This window comes from Rhinopithecus roxellana, chromosome 13 (assembly GCF_007565055.1).
Source record: "Rhinopithecus roxellana isolate Shanxi Qingling chromosome 13, ASM756505v1, whole genome shotgun sequence".
Lineage (NCBI taxonomy): Eukaryota > Metazoa > Chordata > Mammalia > Primates > Cercopithecidae > Rhinopithecus > Rhinopithecus roxellana.
The window spans coordinates 46,417,582-46,434,880 of NC_044561.1; the positions used below are offsets into that span (position 1 = coordinate 46,417,582).

The 17,299-nt window shown below is 44.9% G+C and overlaps 1 protein-coding gene across 5 annotated transcripts in view; it reads right to left on the reverse strand.

Annotated features, from left to right (window-relative positions):
* Window positions 1-1,757: 1,757 nt before the first annotated feature.
* TIAM1 (TIAM Rac1 associated GEF 1) overlaps window positions 1,758-17,299 on the reverse strand; it is a 230,278-nt gene continuing 214,736 nt past the window's right edge. For 4 of the 5 annotated variants that reach the window (XM_030914607.1, XM_030914608.1, XM_030914610.1 and 1 more), the window contains 5 exons: window positions 14,809-14,867; window positions 13,813-13,915; window positions 10,675-10,762; window positions 8,155-8,327; window positions 1,758-4,174 (listed from right to left, as the gene is read on the reverse strand). In XM_030914607.1, coding sequence (XP_030770467.1) covers window positions 3,705-4,174; window positions 8,155-8,327; window positions 10,675-10,762; window positions 13,813-13,915; window positions 14,809-14,867 — 893 coding nt within the window. In that variant the 3' untranslated portion in view covers window positions 1,758-3,704. Of the gene's footprint in view, window positions 4,175-8,094; window positions 8,328-10,674; window positions 10,763-13,812; window positions 13,916-14,808; window positions 14,868-17,299 lie in introns of all 5 variants that reach the window. The other variant, XM_030914609.1, reaches the window with a different exon arrangement.

The window sequence follows — 17,299 nt, forward strand, 5'->3', positions numbered from 1 at the left end:
TGAGGCAGGAGAATCCCTTGAACCTGGGAGGCGAAGGTTGCAGTGAGCCGAGACCATGCCACTGCACTTCACCCTGGGCGACAGTGTGAGACTCCCTCTCAAACAAACAAAAACGGCACTAGCCCCTGGCTAAGGATACAGGCAGAAGAGCTCTGTGGAAGGGGACGGACCAGAACTTAGGCAAAGCATCCTGGCAACGTCCCAGAGAGGAGACAGAATGCCAGGAACCAGGCTGCAGACGTGTCCTGGGTGAGCAGAAGGATACACTAGAGAGCCCACCATCACGCGTGAAGGAGCCCGTGGATGGATGACGACGCTGGTCACTGCTACAGTTATCTTTGCAGAAGGGAGCACCCCGCCCCCAAACCTCACGAACAGAAAGGGAGAGGAAAACTGAGGATATTTTCTGCCAGCCTGGTGGGAGATGAGCCTGAAAATGAACGAAACTAGTGGGGAAAGGTATGATTATTCCTCTACAGTCGACTTTGAGCACTCATTTCCTCTGCACACAGAGACTCAGCTATTGGTGAGGAAAGCAGCCCAAACTGCTAAATCTCATTTACACCAGAGTTCTAACTGCTGGAAGAACTTCATGGAGCAGGTGTTAAAGCTGGCTTCAGTCATCCCCCAAGACGGATGCATCGGCTACAGAAAGAAATCTTGTGTCTTACAGATGTACATATTGCTGCTGTAATGCCTGAATATATTTAAAATAAAGAGGGATGTGCTCCAAATCACTGCTCAACATCAAAATGTTTGGAGGCCACCAAATGAATGTGACTCAAACATGAACATGGATGAATCATCAGAGGATCCCATTAAGATGGAAGTTCTGGTTTAGTGCCTCTGGGTGGGGCCCAAGTTTCTGCATTTTTCTTTTCTGAGACAGGGTCTCTCTCTGCTACCCAGGCTGGAGTACAATAACGTGATCACAGTTCACTGCAAGCCTCAGATTCCTGAGCTCAAGCAATCTTCCCACCTCAGCCTCCTGAGTAGCTGGGACTAAAGGTGTGAACCACTACGACTAGCTAAGTATTTTATTTTTCATAGAGATGGGATCTCACTATGTTGCCCAGGCTGGTCTCGAACTTCTAGCCTCAAGTGCTCCTCCTGCCTCCCAGTTTTTTGCACTTCCAACAAGCTCCCAGCGACATTATGACGCTGCTGGTGTCAGGACCTCCACTGCGAGGAGCAAGTAGCTACACCACAGGGCTCGCCATGTGCCGGCGGAGGCTCTTCTAGAGACAGGAGACAATGTTTTCACCGAGGGCAGGGATGGATGGGGTAACGTTGATGGGTAAGGTTTGTAAGGGACTCAGGAGGGTCAGATCTGGGGACTATGATGGGAAGAGAAAGGCAGCCCAAGACACTATTTACCTTGTTTTGTGATTCTGTGAAAGGCTCAGGCAGTGGATCCCCGGTGATAAAATGTGGAGTGATTCAAGAGCTCAGTCAGGCCGGTCGGAGCTCTGCACTTCACCCCAATATTTTCATGGGAATCCCCCAGCCTGCTCCCATTGGGATAGGCAGGAGACTGGAAAAGAAACAGTACCCAGTAGGGGTAACGTTAGGTCAAGATGCCAAGCAACTGTAATGCACCTGTTTTTCTGTTAAAGCTTCAAGCACTACCACAACAGCGTTCTCCTGATGATCACGTTACTTCACCAAATGGAATTCCCAGGAATCTTCTCCCACCGCCTCTTCCCCGCCAACAATTCATACTCATCTTCCCATCCAAAAAGGCATAGAACCGCCCAGACACTTTTCAGTATTTTTATTGTTTGACAAGCATTGACAACGTTCCATTCATAGACCTAAAAACATAAAAATAGACCTTCTTTCAGCTTATAAAAGAAATATATAAGAACTTTTGACATAGACACGTCATGACCTTATGTACAAGAGACAATGGCACCCTCTCCAAGCACCAGACTTCCGAGTGTTTTCAGATGGATGTGTTGCACTGGAACCAGTAAATGCGATGATTAGAAGCCCCTGCTTCCGTTTTCCATCTGGACGCGATCGAACCGGAGATGATATGGAAAAATGCAGTGGTACAAAGGGTATAGAAACCATTCTAAAGCTTTTTAAGAAAACCAGAAGATATAGCAAAAATTTAATAGAATAAAACTTTCAAAAGATCAAGCTCGAAGCCCTGGAAACCCGAAAGGCGGGGGGACGGGGATACAGGGTGGGAACGCAGGAAAAGCAGGCAGAGGCACAAGAGCATGATGTACTGAACTCTCTATTGTCTGGAAATATAAAGTCATAACTGATTTTTATAAAATATAACTCCTAAAGCTACTATAAAATTCAGGTCTAAAGTACCTACTGATGTGTCAAACACCAAATAGATATTTTCCCCAAAAAGAAAGTTTTCATAGTATTTTAAACCCTTCTTAGGAAGTGGACATTGTGACATGGGAAAAGAAAAAGCTATAAACCGTTTTTTTTTTTTTTTAAAAAAAATTGAAAGTGCTATAACTTGTTTTTCTTCTTAGTATTTGGATATCTGTTTAGACCATTAACGTGTTGAGCGTGTTTACCCTGTTTCGTTAGCATGAAGAAAGTGTTCAACACAAGAGAAGTTTTTAAAGAGGCTGTTCTGTTTAAAGGTTTGGTTATGAACTGTCAGGGAAGGGGAAGGTAATCTATGGATGAAGATGCAATTTTAATGGGAAAACCAATGATTACCATGGCAACCCCATGAGAAGGAGGCTCCCCTCCCTGCCATGTGCAACAGACACACACACCCCGCCCACCTGGGTGTCATGTTTAATCCAACCAAACTCCCAGCTCAAATACAGATTCAAACATTAAAAAGAAAAAGAAAATCCGCTTCTTGGAAGAAAAGTATATCCTTAGCATGAGCTTGTCGGCCTTTCATATATAAATATAAAACCACACCTCACTCTCTCTGTAAAAGGTTATATCCTCATTTTTTAGGCTCAGGGTTACACTAACACTGTAAAATCCTCATCTATTTGTGCCCCTGTATCTCAGGTAAAATACAAAAAATAGTGTTTCTTCTTTCTCTCAAGCGATAAATTTGGATCTCTTTTCAACGAGTTTGGCATCTCTATAATTCTATGCAAAACTAGAGCTTCCGAACATGGACACAGAGTAAGACCAGCTATAGACCAAAACAGGAAGGAAAAAAAAAAGGCTCATTGAAACATGAATTGCCACCCTTTCCTCAAACATTCTTAAAATACACAGAGATTCTGAGACATGGAAGAGGGAAGGGTATAGTCGGAACACTGCAAGCTGTACACATTTCATTTCGTGTTTGAAAGAGGTTTCCCCAACTAGGGACTGATTTCAGATAGAAGGATCGTGTGTGTGCTACTATCCCTTAAATTAATCTGCTGTACATCTGTTAACTCCTGGGGGTGATCTGCTTTCCAGTGCTAGAGAATCTTTTTTCTTTTAATTGTTCAGGCCCTGATTAACTGAGAATAAATAAAAGCCCTTAATAATATACAGAAGATAGGACTCAAGCTTATTTGGGATTCTGAGGAATTATTTCTGATGTTGAAAATGACAAAGTTGGGTGGCTACATGGCTTCAGAACCAAGTCAGCTGCCAAAACCGTGTGTGCAAGAGCGCGACCGAAGGGGACATTCTTGTTGACGGTACGGGAGGGTGGGCAGAGTTAGGGCACGAAGTATCTACACACATTCTCTACGGGGCAGGTGACACAGTCAGATCTCAGTGTTCAGTTTCCTGGAGGGGGCAAAGTCTTCGCGCCTAACCCAAATGACCTCCTCGCTTGCGCTCTCCAGGCCTCCATTGATCCCTGACAGGGCAGCTTGCTTCTTGAGCTGCGCCATGCGGGACGCGTGACTATCCAGGGTTTTCCGGCCTCTTTCCCGCTGACTGATGGAGGCAGCCTGAAGCCGCTCCTGCAGGTCTCTGTCCACTGAGGCGCCCTTCACGGACTCACAGAACTCATCATCGTCACTGAGGATGTCTGTCTCCTTGATGTCATCTTGCTCCTCATACTGAGCAAGATCAAACTGCTCCTCTACCCATCGGTCAGTGTCCCCACCACCGGGGGGCTGCTGGGACTCTTTCTCCGGGCTGCTTGCGGAGACGGCATCAGAATCAATGGTAAACCTGTTTCGAGCCAGCCGTCGCCTCCTCCTCCCAAGAGACTTGCTTGGGGCAGACACTGCACACACACACAAAAATATAAAAATAAAACCCCCACATGCTTTACGTGAGATGAAAATCCAGAAAGCAAAGGACAGGAGAAAATAAAAACCGAAACGGTATGCACTGAATGCCTTGATGTCTTTTGGGGCTTACAGTCTAGATTTCACCAGTCTGTCTCGGAGCATTTACCTTGTCGAGGTATCTGGACTTAGAAGATGTTCTAGCAACTGATGGAAGGGCAAGGGGGAACCGGGGCACACAGCAGAGGTTGTGCGTTATGGGCAAAGGGGCACTCAACTCCCTGGCAAATAATCTACTATTCTAACCTGTGCCCCTAAGAGATGGGTAACATAGACTACAGCTGCTCTCAAGTAGACAGACCACTGATTTGGGGATGAGTTAGTGAGTTAGTGTCCTCAATCCTGGTCATGTCCCATGGTCCAGTGCTATGAAGATCCCCAGGGCTGTCCCTGGGTTGTGTAGCTGGAATAGGTTTTTAGCAAGGGTGGGGGTGCATCTGTGGTTTTGCTGTCTTTGTAGAAAATACATCAAAGGAGGCAGAAGCACCAGTCTCAGTTACTTGTTTTCTGGGAACTTGAACGTAACATTTCTTGGGATCTGCAGTTAGATTAAGGGCACCAAATCCCTCTTAAGAGAGCCTATGAAGAAAGAGTGGCTCTCAAAGACATGGAATCTTCAGTTATTTCCCTGTCTTCTTTCTGACAAAGTCCCACATCAGGTAGGAAGCTAAGCAAATGTGAGCCTTAGTCTCCCCTAATTACAGTCTGTGTATCGCTCACTCTTCTACAAAGCAATTAACGTTATCAGTGCCTCAGTGGAATGAGAAATAAAAAACCGATGATACCCAAGCAGTTTGATCAACAAAGTGCTGTATAAAGTGACTACCAGTTAAGAAAACTTCATTCTTTCACCTACTGCCCTCTAGGAAGCCAGAATTAAAAACAAGCACACAAAAGACACCATCCAATCAAGCCAACAATCCCACCACACGCCTACACGAGACTGTTCACAGGGAAGGCTGCTGCTTCTCCCTCGAGAGTGAAGCGGCTGTTGCATTAGACATGAAAAGGTGAAATGCAACACGGGCTTTCCAGTGGAGGGGAAGAGTCTCAAAGCCAACTGGGAGCTGCTTTCCTGAAACCTAAGCCCCAGAAACCATCTAACTGCTTCCGTGCTACTAGAAGATGCCTCGTGTCTCAGTTACTGCCAAACGCAGCCTTGACTTCAAGCCCAGCAGGTGCAAGGTTAGAGAGGTCAACGAGGAGCTGAATTGGCTCCCACTGCAGCCACGCTCTGCCTCAGACCCCTGCGTGTCCATCACTATTCCTGAGAGTTCTGCCATCTAACACCATGGAACAAATGGACACTACTGTTGGTTGAGGATTGGAATAAAAGCCATTTCCAGGCAAAATGGAAAAGGGGAATAGAAAAGAGGAGAAAAACAAAACAAAACAAAAAAAAACACCGACCTCTATTGAGAAGAGACAAAAAATTCTTGTTCACTTTTATCTCAGCACCAGCAATATACAGCATCCCTCTCTCCAATCACTACATTAGAACTACACCAGCTCAAAGCTACGGGAAATATTTGTTAATGATTTGCATGCTGAAGTATCTAGGGGTAAAGTGTGTTAATGTCTACATCTTTGATATGTGTCAAAAATAAGATGAGGTGACAAATGATAGATGGATTCTAATAGATGAGTGATAATGAGAATATAGAAAAATACAGAATATATATGGTAGGTAGGAATTCTTTCAGCTCTTCTGTAAGTTCTGTTTGGCTAGGATAGTAAAGCACTTTAGGCTTAATATGGAAGCAGAGTATTTGGCTTTACTATCCTAGCCAAACAGAACAGAGGGAGAAATAAACTAGCTGGGTATTCAGGACAAAGCAAAATGAAGCATGAGTATCTGTTCTCAGTATGCTTAAGAACCTGGTTACCGTTACTGGGTTCTTCCCAGTCTTTTAGGGATGCAATCTTTGACTAATCTTTGACTATTTCCAGTGTTCACTGTTAAGACTGCCAGTAGAACTGCTGTGCTGTTCTACTCAGGTACCATTTTAAACTCCTCTAACATGAAGATTCTGAGGATAGTGAGATGCCTCCAAAGCAAAGTGATACAGACTTTCTTCAGCCAAAAATGAGTCATCAGGCAGAAAAATCTCTCAATCAGCTAAATCCAAAGGCTATGACATCAAGGCTTTCTCTTGGTAATCATGATGATGGATGATGGTGTTAAACTGTGGGCTGGTTTTGTTTTCTTTCCGAATGGATCTCAGCAGGAAAACTGAGTGACAGACTAACCATGCTTAGTTTCAAAGTAAATGCAGCCCTGATTTTAGGTTCATTGATTAACAACTGCAATAGGTGAGTTCCCTGAGGTTGAGACACGTATTTCCAAACCTTTTTAAACATTTCCCTAGCAAACAAGAGGGGCAGAGAAGACAAATCCAAGATAAAAATCTCTAAAGTGAGTTATAAAGGACCAATAAATTATTCTTCCATGGGGACCGCATGAGAAACTGTGCATAGGGTTGTATGCAAGACTCTTAGGATACCTCAGAAAACTTAGCAAAGTGCTGGGTGTTCACTGCACTAAGCTTTCAATAAATACTTATCAACTGATTGGAGAAGAGGTTTACAGTAACTAGTCCCCGAACATTAGTTAAATTTAAGGTTCTTTTTTTTTTTTTTGAGACGGGGTCTTGCTCTGTCGCCCAGGCTGGAGTGCAGTGGCCAGATCTCAGCTCACTGCAAGCTCTGCCTCCCGGGTTTACACCATTCTCCTGCCTCAGCCTCCCGAGTAGCTGAGACTACAGGCGCCCCCACCTTGCCCAGCTAGTTTTTTGTCTTTTTTTTTTTAGTAGAGACAGGGTTTCACCGTGTTAGCTAGGATGGTCTCGATCTCCTGACCTCGTGATCCGCCCGTCTCGGCCTCCCAAAGTGCTGGGATTACAGGCTTGAGCCACCGCGCCCGGCCAAATTTAAGGTTCTTAAAGAATGTAATATCCCATGTCAAGCCAGGTAGGTTTTGTCTACGAAAACCTTCAGGCATTCATACTTCTGTCCATGCCTCTTCAACAGGTAGAATGGTAATGGGGACAAAGGCCAGAAACTTTTCTGGCAAGTGCAAAGGGGGCCTCTTTTAATGAAATCCTCCCTGCAAAATTCTAGGCTGCCTCTTAAGAAAGTTCTGATAAAAATGTTAGTTATCTTGATGTCATTAAGTCCCTAAGTATTAAAACAGCTTTATCCCTAGATAAATTTTGCTACCATTTACGGGTGGTGGTATTTATTTTACTTCCTCACTGCTCCACCGTAATGGATTAAGTCCTACAAGAATATTTATGCTAGGGCCATTTAAACTCTAGATTCTTGTTTCCAAGAATAGTTCCAGGCTTCCCCAAATTAACACGGAGACTAAAAATAAAGTTGCAGGCACAAGGCCAGGATTAAAAACTGAAAGTGTCATGTGGGCTACCAAACCTAGAATCCTTACTACTGAGAGCAGGCATTGCTGTGTTGCCAGACCGTGAAGCCACCATGTTCTCAGAACAGAGGGCTGTGACCTTGCTGAAATGTGACACACGGCTTTCTGCTAGACAAAGCTGGCTGTCATGCAAAGCAGCGACTCTCATTCTGCAAGCAGGCTGAGACAGCCTCTCCAGAAAGAGGATGTGTCTGCATCCCGGCTTGGCAAATGAGAGAGGAGCTCACCAGCCAAAAGGAGAAGGGAGGCAAAGGGAAGGCTCGAGGGAGGACAAGAAGAATGTAGATACAGGGCGGATCCCCAGGAGCCACCAGGAAGGAGGCAAGGGCAAGGAACCTCACACCAGGGAAGAACCGTCCTCCTACATCAGTCCCCACCAAGCCACACCTCACCCCCACTCAACAAGGAGGTCAAGCTCACTGGAGTTCTACTGCGGAGTGGGGGTGACCGGAATCTTGAACGTCTGAAGCCCCACAGTACCTGCCCTGCTCATGGCCGGCCTGGCCCCCTTCAGTGCACACAATCTTTTCCCTCCAAAAGGGACATATTGCTGGGATGAGGGAAGGCTCTCGGTTTTGAGGAGCTGTCTTCTGTGCTTATCGCGCAGGACTGAATGCACGGCCTTCAGGAAATCCTTTCGGCTCTCTGGGGAGCTAGGGAAAGAAGATTTACAGATGTCAGAGAACCAGGGCTTAACACATGGGGAACTTCTAAGGTTAGCAGGTGCAACCAAACAAATATCCCTTAGGGCCAAAGGCTAAAGACTGAGGCCTTGACTCCAATTTCTATGCTGAGTGGTGATTTCACAGCCAGGGAGAAAGAGCACATAACTCTTTTCCCTTCATGCTTTGTGATCCATTTCCTGCCGTTGATGTGGGGCAGAGCAGCCCATTAACGAACAGATCTATGGACAGTGGGAGTTTGTACCACGAAGCTGCCAAATTCTGCTCCTGGCACTTAAGGCAGAGCTTTTCATTGTAAAATGCTTTTGAGGGCAAATGAACCACAAGATTCTTGTGGCTCTGCAGAGCACCCAAAGGCTGATGTCTCAACATTCCTAATGTTCTCTAGAGCTGAGCTCCCTCCTGGTAAATATCAACGATTCCCATGACACATTTCAACATGTATATATTAGGGCTGTAAAGAACTATCAAATCTTCCCAAGTCCCAATTCCCATGGTTAAAAAAAAAAAAAAAAAGTGCTTCCTAGGTGAGAGTTATTTTTCTTGTTATATTCCCAATATTTTTACCCAGGTAAGTTTTATCTGGTATTCCTTATTAACAATACACATGGCATCCGTGTAAGCAGGCTTACTAAACCCCATGGACCTTATCAACAAAATCAAAAACAGATGAGCCAAAATAGACAGTAAAAGTGGTGCTCAAACCCCATGGGGTTATACAAACAACATTTCACTTGTAATCCTGACAGCTTCCCGGGGATCTGCCCTTTGTTGACCTCTGTCACCCAACACAGAGAGAGCTGATGTAGCAACACAAAACATGGGTTTTGAAGTTAAACCCACCCTTCATTTTCTTTTCGTTTCTTTTTTTGAGACAGAGTCTTTCTCTGTCGCCCAGGCTGGAGCGCAGTGGTATGATCTTGGCTCACTGCAACCTCTGCCTCCCAGGTTCAAGTGATTCTCCTGCTCCAGCCTCCCAAGCAGCTGGGATTACAGGCACCTGCCACCACGCCTGGCTAATTTTTGTATTTTTAGTGGAGACAGGGTTTCGCCATGTTGGCCAGGCTGCCTTCAAACTCCTGACCTCAAGTGATCTGTCTGCCTTGCTGGGATTACAGGTGTGAGCCACCATGCCTGGCACCAGCGTTCATTTTCTATAAGGCCTTAGGCAAAGTACCATCTCTAAGCCTTGCTTCCCCATTTGTAAACTGGAGTAAGAATAGTACTAGGCTGGTGCAAAAAATAATTGCAGTGTTTTCCATTAAAATTAATGGCACTTTTAATTACTTTTAATGGTAAAAACTGCAGTTTCTTTTTGTACCAACCTAACACCTTGGTCTGACTAAACGAAATAATGAATGTAAGGTGTTTAGCAAAGTTCATGCTTGGTAAAGGTACTTTTTTACCATAGTAACATTATAAAATATTGCTACTAATCATACAATATTGATTCTATTGTCTTTTGTAGATAAACCATAGTATATTAGTACTCACTGTGTGAGGTACTGGGTAATTTACTGAGTAAATCACTGAGTGTCTGTGATTAAATTAAAGCATGATTCAATATGGGCACATTTAAAGCCAAATATATTAAATGCCATCTGTTGGGGTCATCCATCTTATATATATATATATATATTTTTTTTTTTTTGAGACGGAGTCTCACTCTGTCCACCAGGCTGGAGTGCAGTGGCGCGATCTCGGCTCACTGCAAGCTCCGCCTCCTGGGTTCACGCCATTCTCCTGCCTCAGCCTCCCTAGTAGCTGGGACTATAGGCGCTCGCCACCGCGCCCGGCTAATTTTTTGTATTTTTAGTAGAGATGGGGTTTCACCGTGGTCTCGATCTCCTGACCTTGTGATCCGCCCGCCTCGGCCTCCCAAAGTGCTGGGATTACAGGCGTGAGCCACCGCGCCCGGCCCATCTTATATTTTTAGAAAAATAAAAGAATAGGTTGCATATGGGAGAAGACCTCAAATTCTCATGGGGGAGGGAGAGAAGAGAAGGAAGGAAAGAAAGAGGGTGGCAGGTAGAAGAAAAACAACAAGAAATAAGTAGAAGCCCACATGAGCTCAGCTTCCCCTCAAGACGTGCAGGTGATCAACACAGGGTGACCTCCCTGTGTGCTCCAAATGATCAGGAATCCCGATAACACCTTCACACGCTGTCACCTCCTCCCAGCTGACTCTCCATTTACTGCATCTCAGCGATGTTACAGTACAAGCAATGTACCAAACACCAGAATAGAACATAAGACACCAAATCATTCCAATCTGTAGAAATGTCATCGCGGCCTCGACTCCCAGGCCCAGGCTCACCTGCAGCACAAGTGGAAGGCCCTCTCCGGCCTCCCTTCAGACTCGGATTTGACATGGACAATTTCACACACGGCATTTGTGTCTGCGTCTAAAGAAATTAAAACAACAGTGAATCAGGGTATGTTTCTAATGGATTTATTTACATGTTTACAAAAGCATTTTCCAGCTGTGATAGAGAATTAATAATGCAGAAATGTACAAGATCAAAGATATCTTCCTACTATTCCACGATCTAAAGAGATGAAGCGACTGAAAGCTTAATGGATGCTAAGAAGAGAACACTCGGAAAATTTCCAGTTGGTAAAATCTTCTAGATGGTCTAAAAGGCCAATCATACTGACTGAATTCACTTTTTTTTTTTTTTTTTGAGATGGAGTCTTGCTCTGTCATCCAGGCTAGAGTGCAGTGGCATGATCTCAGCTCACTGTAACCTCTGCCTCCCGGGTTCAAATGAGCGATTCTCCTGCCTCAGCTTCCTGAGTAGCTGGATGTGCACCACCATGCCTGGCTAATTTTTGTATTTTTGGTAGAGACAGGGTTTCACCATGTTGGTCAGGCTGGTCTCAAACTCCTGACCTCATGATCCACCCGCCTCGGCCTCCCAAAGTGCTGGGATTACAGGCATGAGCCACCACGCCCGACCTGAACTCACTCTTTCAGCCATGCAGTCTGTTTAACTGAACTGTGCATTTCAAGTAAATGATTAGCTGTTTTGGCAACAGTTGGACTAAATGGAGCCAAAGCCTCCTATGCAGATTTCATCTGGCCAGTGACATGACAGGTAAGCCCTTGCTATCTGTTAAGGGAGTCTTCCCCCAGGTGGCTGGGCCTAAAGCCCTGGAGACCTAATGGGGTTTCTCGCCCCCAGCCCACCCCTGCAGCCTACTTTGAACACAGCAGAAATGGTATGCCAAGAAAGCAAGGAACAATTTTAAAATAATTTGGAAGCTCTGTAGTGGCTATAATGGCATAGTACTTTAGGTCACGAATAAACTGTTTGTGAAAGGAACATTCACTGCAGACATTCAGGCCATACACTGTGAAGTCTCACTTTTATCCAGTGGCTCAGAACCCTGGTCACAAACCCTCACTGTGGTTGCATGATTTAACCCTAAACAGAATCTATCTGCAAAAAAATTTTACAAATTTTCCGAACTAAGATAAAAACCTAGAAATTCCACATTCTGATTCTCAAATCCACTAGAGTGGATTTCATAATGAAAAAACATCTTGACAAGTCTTTGTAACTCAAGTAAAATAAGCTTTTATCTTGATGGTTTTAAACTTGACTTGAATGAAAACTAGAGAGTGAGAATGGAACGTCGTATTACAAAGATGGCATTGTCTTCAAAATTTGAAGTCTTTATGTGTTTACTCCTCAATGCAGGCAAAATTCCTGGCTTAGAAGCTGTCAGTCTACAGAAATAAACTTTCCCATTTGTAAACCTGGCACGAGGAAACAAAGGAACTAGATAATTCACAACCTACGATTCTAAAGTAAGACTTTAGTATTTAACTGCTCCAACCTCAAAATGCTATTTGTAGCTGCCCTAGACTCACAACTTACAGGTGCCTGCAAATGCACGTGTAAATCAATTTTGCAAATCACATCGTAAGTAAAAGGGCATCCAGCAAATCACTGCTGGGAGATTAGAGAGAAATCTTCTAAAACAAATAATCATTCCAAATATATTTGCCCTACATGGTTTGTGCATTGGAGACTTCCTCCTGTAAGGCAGAAAAACTGTGAATGGAGAAACACCTTTAATTTGGAAGAGTAACTCAAAGTGTGCACAATATGGCAAGAGGTTCTCCTCATGATGTTGGACTAGTGTGAGTTGGTTTTCTAAGGATCAGATCCAGTTTTACCGCTTATGACAAGTGGAAACAAGGAGAGGCTACACAACAGAAATTGGATAGTAAGAATTTAATGTGCACCTTAGATGCCAAAAGCCTAACACAGAAATTCACTTGATCACACACCTGCCGGTCTCCACCGCCAGGGCTTTTCTTTACCAAAGCTCTACCTGCTGTCCAAGTGGGACAGAGAATAGGTGTGGCTAGAGTATCCACTTGACTCCCCAGAGATGCTCTTTCCAGGGTGTGCCTGGGAGAGCCACACCAGCCCAACCCTCCTCTCGAGAACTTAGCCTCAAATTAGGCCCAGGATGGGGAGCTTCTGAGTTACAAAAATATCACTTTTTTTAGTACCCTGCTACTCATGTGTTTAAGGCATCGTCTAATTATATTATCAAGTATACTCACAGCTACCCAACAACTCATTTCACGGCTATGTGGATCATAGAAAAAGAATCAACATTTCAGGCTGGGCGTGGCAGCTCAGGTCTGCAATCCCAGCACTTCGGGAGGCAAAGGCGGGAGGCTTGCTTGAGCCCAGGAGTTCAAGACTAGCCTGGGCAAAATAGCAAAACCCCACTTCTACAGAATATTTTAAAAAGTGGCTGGGTGTGTGGGCACACGCCTGTAGTCCCAGGTACTTGGAAAGGATAGCTTGAGCCTAGAAATTTGAGGCCACAGTGAGCTACGACAGCACCACTGCTCTCCAGCCTGGGCAATGGAATGAGATCCTGTCTCTAAAACAATTAAAATAAATTTAAAAAAGAATCAACATTCAAAAGCCGTCACGCTAATACCAAAGATAAAGATTTGTAATACTTTAGGGAAAAAACATGTGTAGTCAATGCTTTTTAGTGCTTTGGGTGGTATTTTTGGATCTCTCAGTAGAAAGGCAAGGGAGTAGTTTACATGGGCTTTGTCTCACAGTCTCAAGGACTGTTACAAGAAGCACAGGCTCACTGTACTCAGATGGCAGTCACTATAGTATTAATGTACAGAATGGAATAACTAGAATCTCTTCCAGGAATTTTGAAGACATTACACATCCATTCACTCAGTTCATTCATTCACTTGGTTCATTCATTCATTCATTCAATATTTAATCAATGGCTGGGTAAATAAGACGCAATAAAGAAACTGAGAGACAAGAAAGTTAAGCACAGGAAGAAAAAAAAAAAAAAGACAGTAGAAGGGTTAGACCAAGAGTGTGGATTCAAACAAGTAATTCCTACACACACCAGAGATAAGTGTGTGAAATACCCAGCACAGGTGAGAGTTTACCTGCACTCGCCAGAGCGCGAACCTGCAGCGCTTCCGTGGGGATCATGTGTCGAAATCTGCAGGGGTCCCAGTCCTCATAAATGGAAAGCCTGTGCGATCCCACCTGCAGGGGAGAAGGAATCAGCTGCGTAAGAAGAATCTAACCTGCCCCGGACCAGTTCCCTGCATTTGCTAAACCAGCGACAGACTCTCACGCAGTAACTCCAGGCGTGCCCAAAGGATCTTCACCCCCACGAGCTCCTGTTCATCCAGCAGGGAGTGAGAGGCTGCGGGATAAATTTGTTGAGGGGAGGGTGGGCAAATAAGTTTGCTAAGCAAACGCAGTGAAGAGAGAGACACACAGGGAAGAGCAGAAAAGGGATCCCAAAACAAGAACAGGAGCAACAGAGAAGGGGAAAAGTAGCATTAGGAAGGTTCCGGGCCATGGCAGACCAATCAGCAACTGGGTGCAATGGGTTCCAATTCACAAAAATGAGACCAATTCATTTTTGTGCTCTAAACATAAGCCTGCCTGAAAGGAGGGCAGGATGGGTGATCTCAAGCATCCTTAGCAACGCTTAAGAAATAACAAGATCATAAAAAGGCTCATCCTGGCCTGGCGCGGTGGCTCAAGCCTGTAATCCCAGCACTTTGGGAGGCCGAGACGGGCGGATCACAAGGTCAGGAGATCGAGACCATCCTGGCTAACACGGTGAAACCCCGTCTCTACTAAAAAATACAAAAAACTAGCCGGGCGTGGTGGCGGCGCCTGTAGTCCCAGCTACTCGGGAGGCTGAGGCAGGAGAATGGCTTAAACCCGGGAGGCGGAGCTTGCAGTGAGCTGAGGTCCGGCGACTGCACTCCAGCCTGGGCGACAGAGCGAGACTACGTCTCAAAAAAAAAAAAAAAAAAAAAAAAAAAAGGCTCATCCTGATAAAATGGTAGAATTATGCAGACATAACTGATAAGCAGATAGAGAAATAGTTTCAAACCATGGGGTGACAAAAGAAGTCTTACAAGTTTCTTCTTCTGTTTGGAACCATCTTTATACACAAGGACCACCGCAGTTTTGAAGACTGGAAAAAATAAAATAAAGATAGTTATAGCATGTCATGTGTAGGGTTTTCCTCTTGACATCATTAACTTGTGGTAATAAACACTACAGTTATGAAGAGGATGTCGAGATCCCAGTTAACTGACTCCCACCCACCTTCCATTCATTCATCACACCAGTGAAAATCAAAAGCCTATTGAGACACACAATTTTCCAGGTTCAAAATAAACACAGAAAGCCTACATAAATGGAAATAACCTATGTCCCAAAACACTTTTGGGTAAAATACATTAGGTATGCTATCATTTCAAGGTTAAAACTTCAGCTGATACATATTCAACAAAAATGTACTAATTCAGTTGATGGAGGAATAATATAAATGTCTTTCACAATAACAATGCAATTGCTGAAGATGATTTATACTTATGCAAATTAAGGTAAGAGTGCACATAGACAGTGATAATTTAGGAAATATAACTCGTTTCACCTAAAGCAACAAAAATGAGTTTATGAAATAGAATTCAACTGTACCTCTTCCAGAATGACTGAATCAGAGTAAGAGTAAGCTCTCTAGGAGTGGTAAACATGTAGTAGTTTCATTCTTATACTCTTTCGGGGGTGGGGAGATACAACTGAGTTATGCATAATCTTCCAGAGAATTCGTTAAGCAATGCCAAGCACATTTAACATGCAGTGATTCTGATTCTTCCAAGAAGGGGAAGTAGAGTTGGCACCCAGAAGAACTGGAAGGGTGACTGACTCCTGCCTGTCCTTCGTTCTCTGTGTCAGGGTCTCCGTGTCAGGCCATGGTCCACATGTTTGCGTTTCCCCAAAATTCATACCTTGAAACCAATCACCCTTGTGGTTTTAGGAGGTGGGCCTTTGAGAAGTGATCAGGCCATGAGGACTCTGTCCTCACGAATGGGATTAGTGTCCTTATAAAAGAGACTTGAGAGAGATGCCTTGACCCTTTTGTCATGTGAAACCACAGCTAGGAAGTATGAGAAAGCAGGATCTTGGACTTCCAGCCTCCACAACTGTGAGAAATATATCTCTGTTGTTTGGGAGCTGGTCAGTTTATGATATTTTGTTAGAGCAGCCCAAATGGACTAAGATAGTCTCCATTATCCCTTCATACTCTGACCCCAAGGAATACCCCAGTCACACAGAAGCTGAAGGGGGCACAGCCTTGTATACCAGACACAGAATTACAAAGGGAACAAGCACTCAGAGAATTCTCAGCAATGGGCCACCAGGCTCACAGGCCCTTTGGAGGCCAACCGGAAGTATCTGGTTCAATTTCTGTCCTACGTAGGGCAGGTCAGTCTTGTCTCGTCTTTGTGTAAGGTCATGCTAATCTCCACTGCAGGGAAATAAGCCCTGAGATGCAAAGAAACTGACTCCAGCCACTAGGTCTAGACTGCCCATAGCCCTTCACACCTCACAGCATCTGACCCCTCCAGGTTCCCAGAGCACAGACTGGCAGGTTCCCTCCAAAGGTTCACACTGACCTGAGGCGGCCACACCAGCCTCTTCACAGCAGCTGGGCACAAGCAACCTGAGAAGGCCCTTCATTCCCACTATGAAGCCTTCAGAAATCACAGAGGCTGGGACAGCTAGGTCCTCTTAGAAATGAAAGAGCTCTACCCTAATGCCTCTCATCTCAGAAGCGCCACCCTGCCACTGGGACCACAGCTCAATGGTATGACTGCCCCCATGTCCCTCAATCTTAACCATCGTGGATCACAGCAGGAGGGTCAGAGAGTGAGCTTCAGCCTAGCACCGGGACCTCCGCCTCTCCCTTAAACTTCCCCTAACCCTCAGAGCTAGTGTTACTCAAGTGACTCCACAGCGTTGCTCAATCCCTTCAGACGTGGCCTTGATGATCTCCAAAACTCATGCTACCTTTGCCAGCCTAAAGCTTCCACTCTGCGCCAAAAAGGTGAATGTCAAATACCCTTCAAGGCAGAAGCCTATTTCTATTTGTGTTTGTTTTTGTTTAAGGCAACGATCACCAACATTTGGTACACACGAGCCATCCTGTGAGTGAAACATCCAGGTGCTTTGTTGGCAGCAAGTCGACTTCGGTTTCAGCAGAAAGCTGCACTACTTCCTGAGGTTAGAGGTTTAAACCAAAACAAGATGACAACCACATTTTAACCCCAAATCTGCCAACTGAGGGGCACCATGATCCTTCCTTCACAGCAACTCTTCCTTATTTCAACTCCTTGCTCAGCCTCTCTGCTATCACACCCAAACCATCAAACTTGTCTTTTTTTTTTTTTTTTTTTTTTTTTTTGAGGCGGAGTCTCGCTCTGTTGCCCGGACTGGAGTGCAGTGGCCGGATCTCAGCTCACTGCAAGCTCCGCCTCCCGGGTTTACGCTGTTCTCCTGCCTCAGCCTCCCGAGTAGCTGGGACTACAGGCACCCGCCACCTCGCCCGGCTAGTTTTTG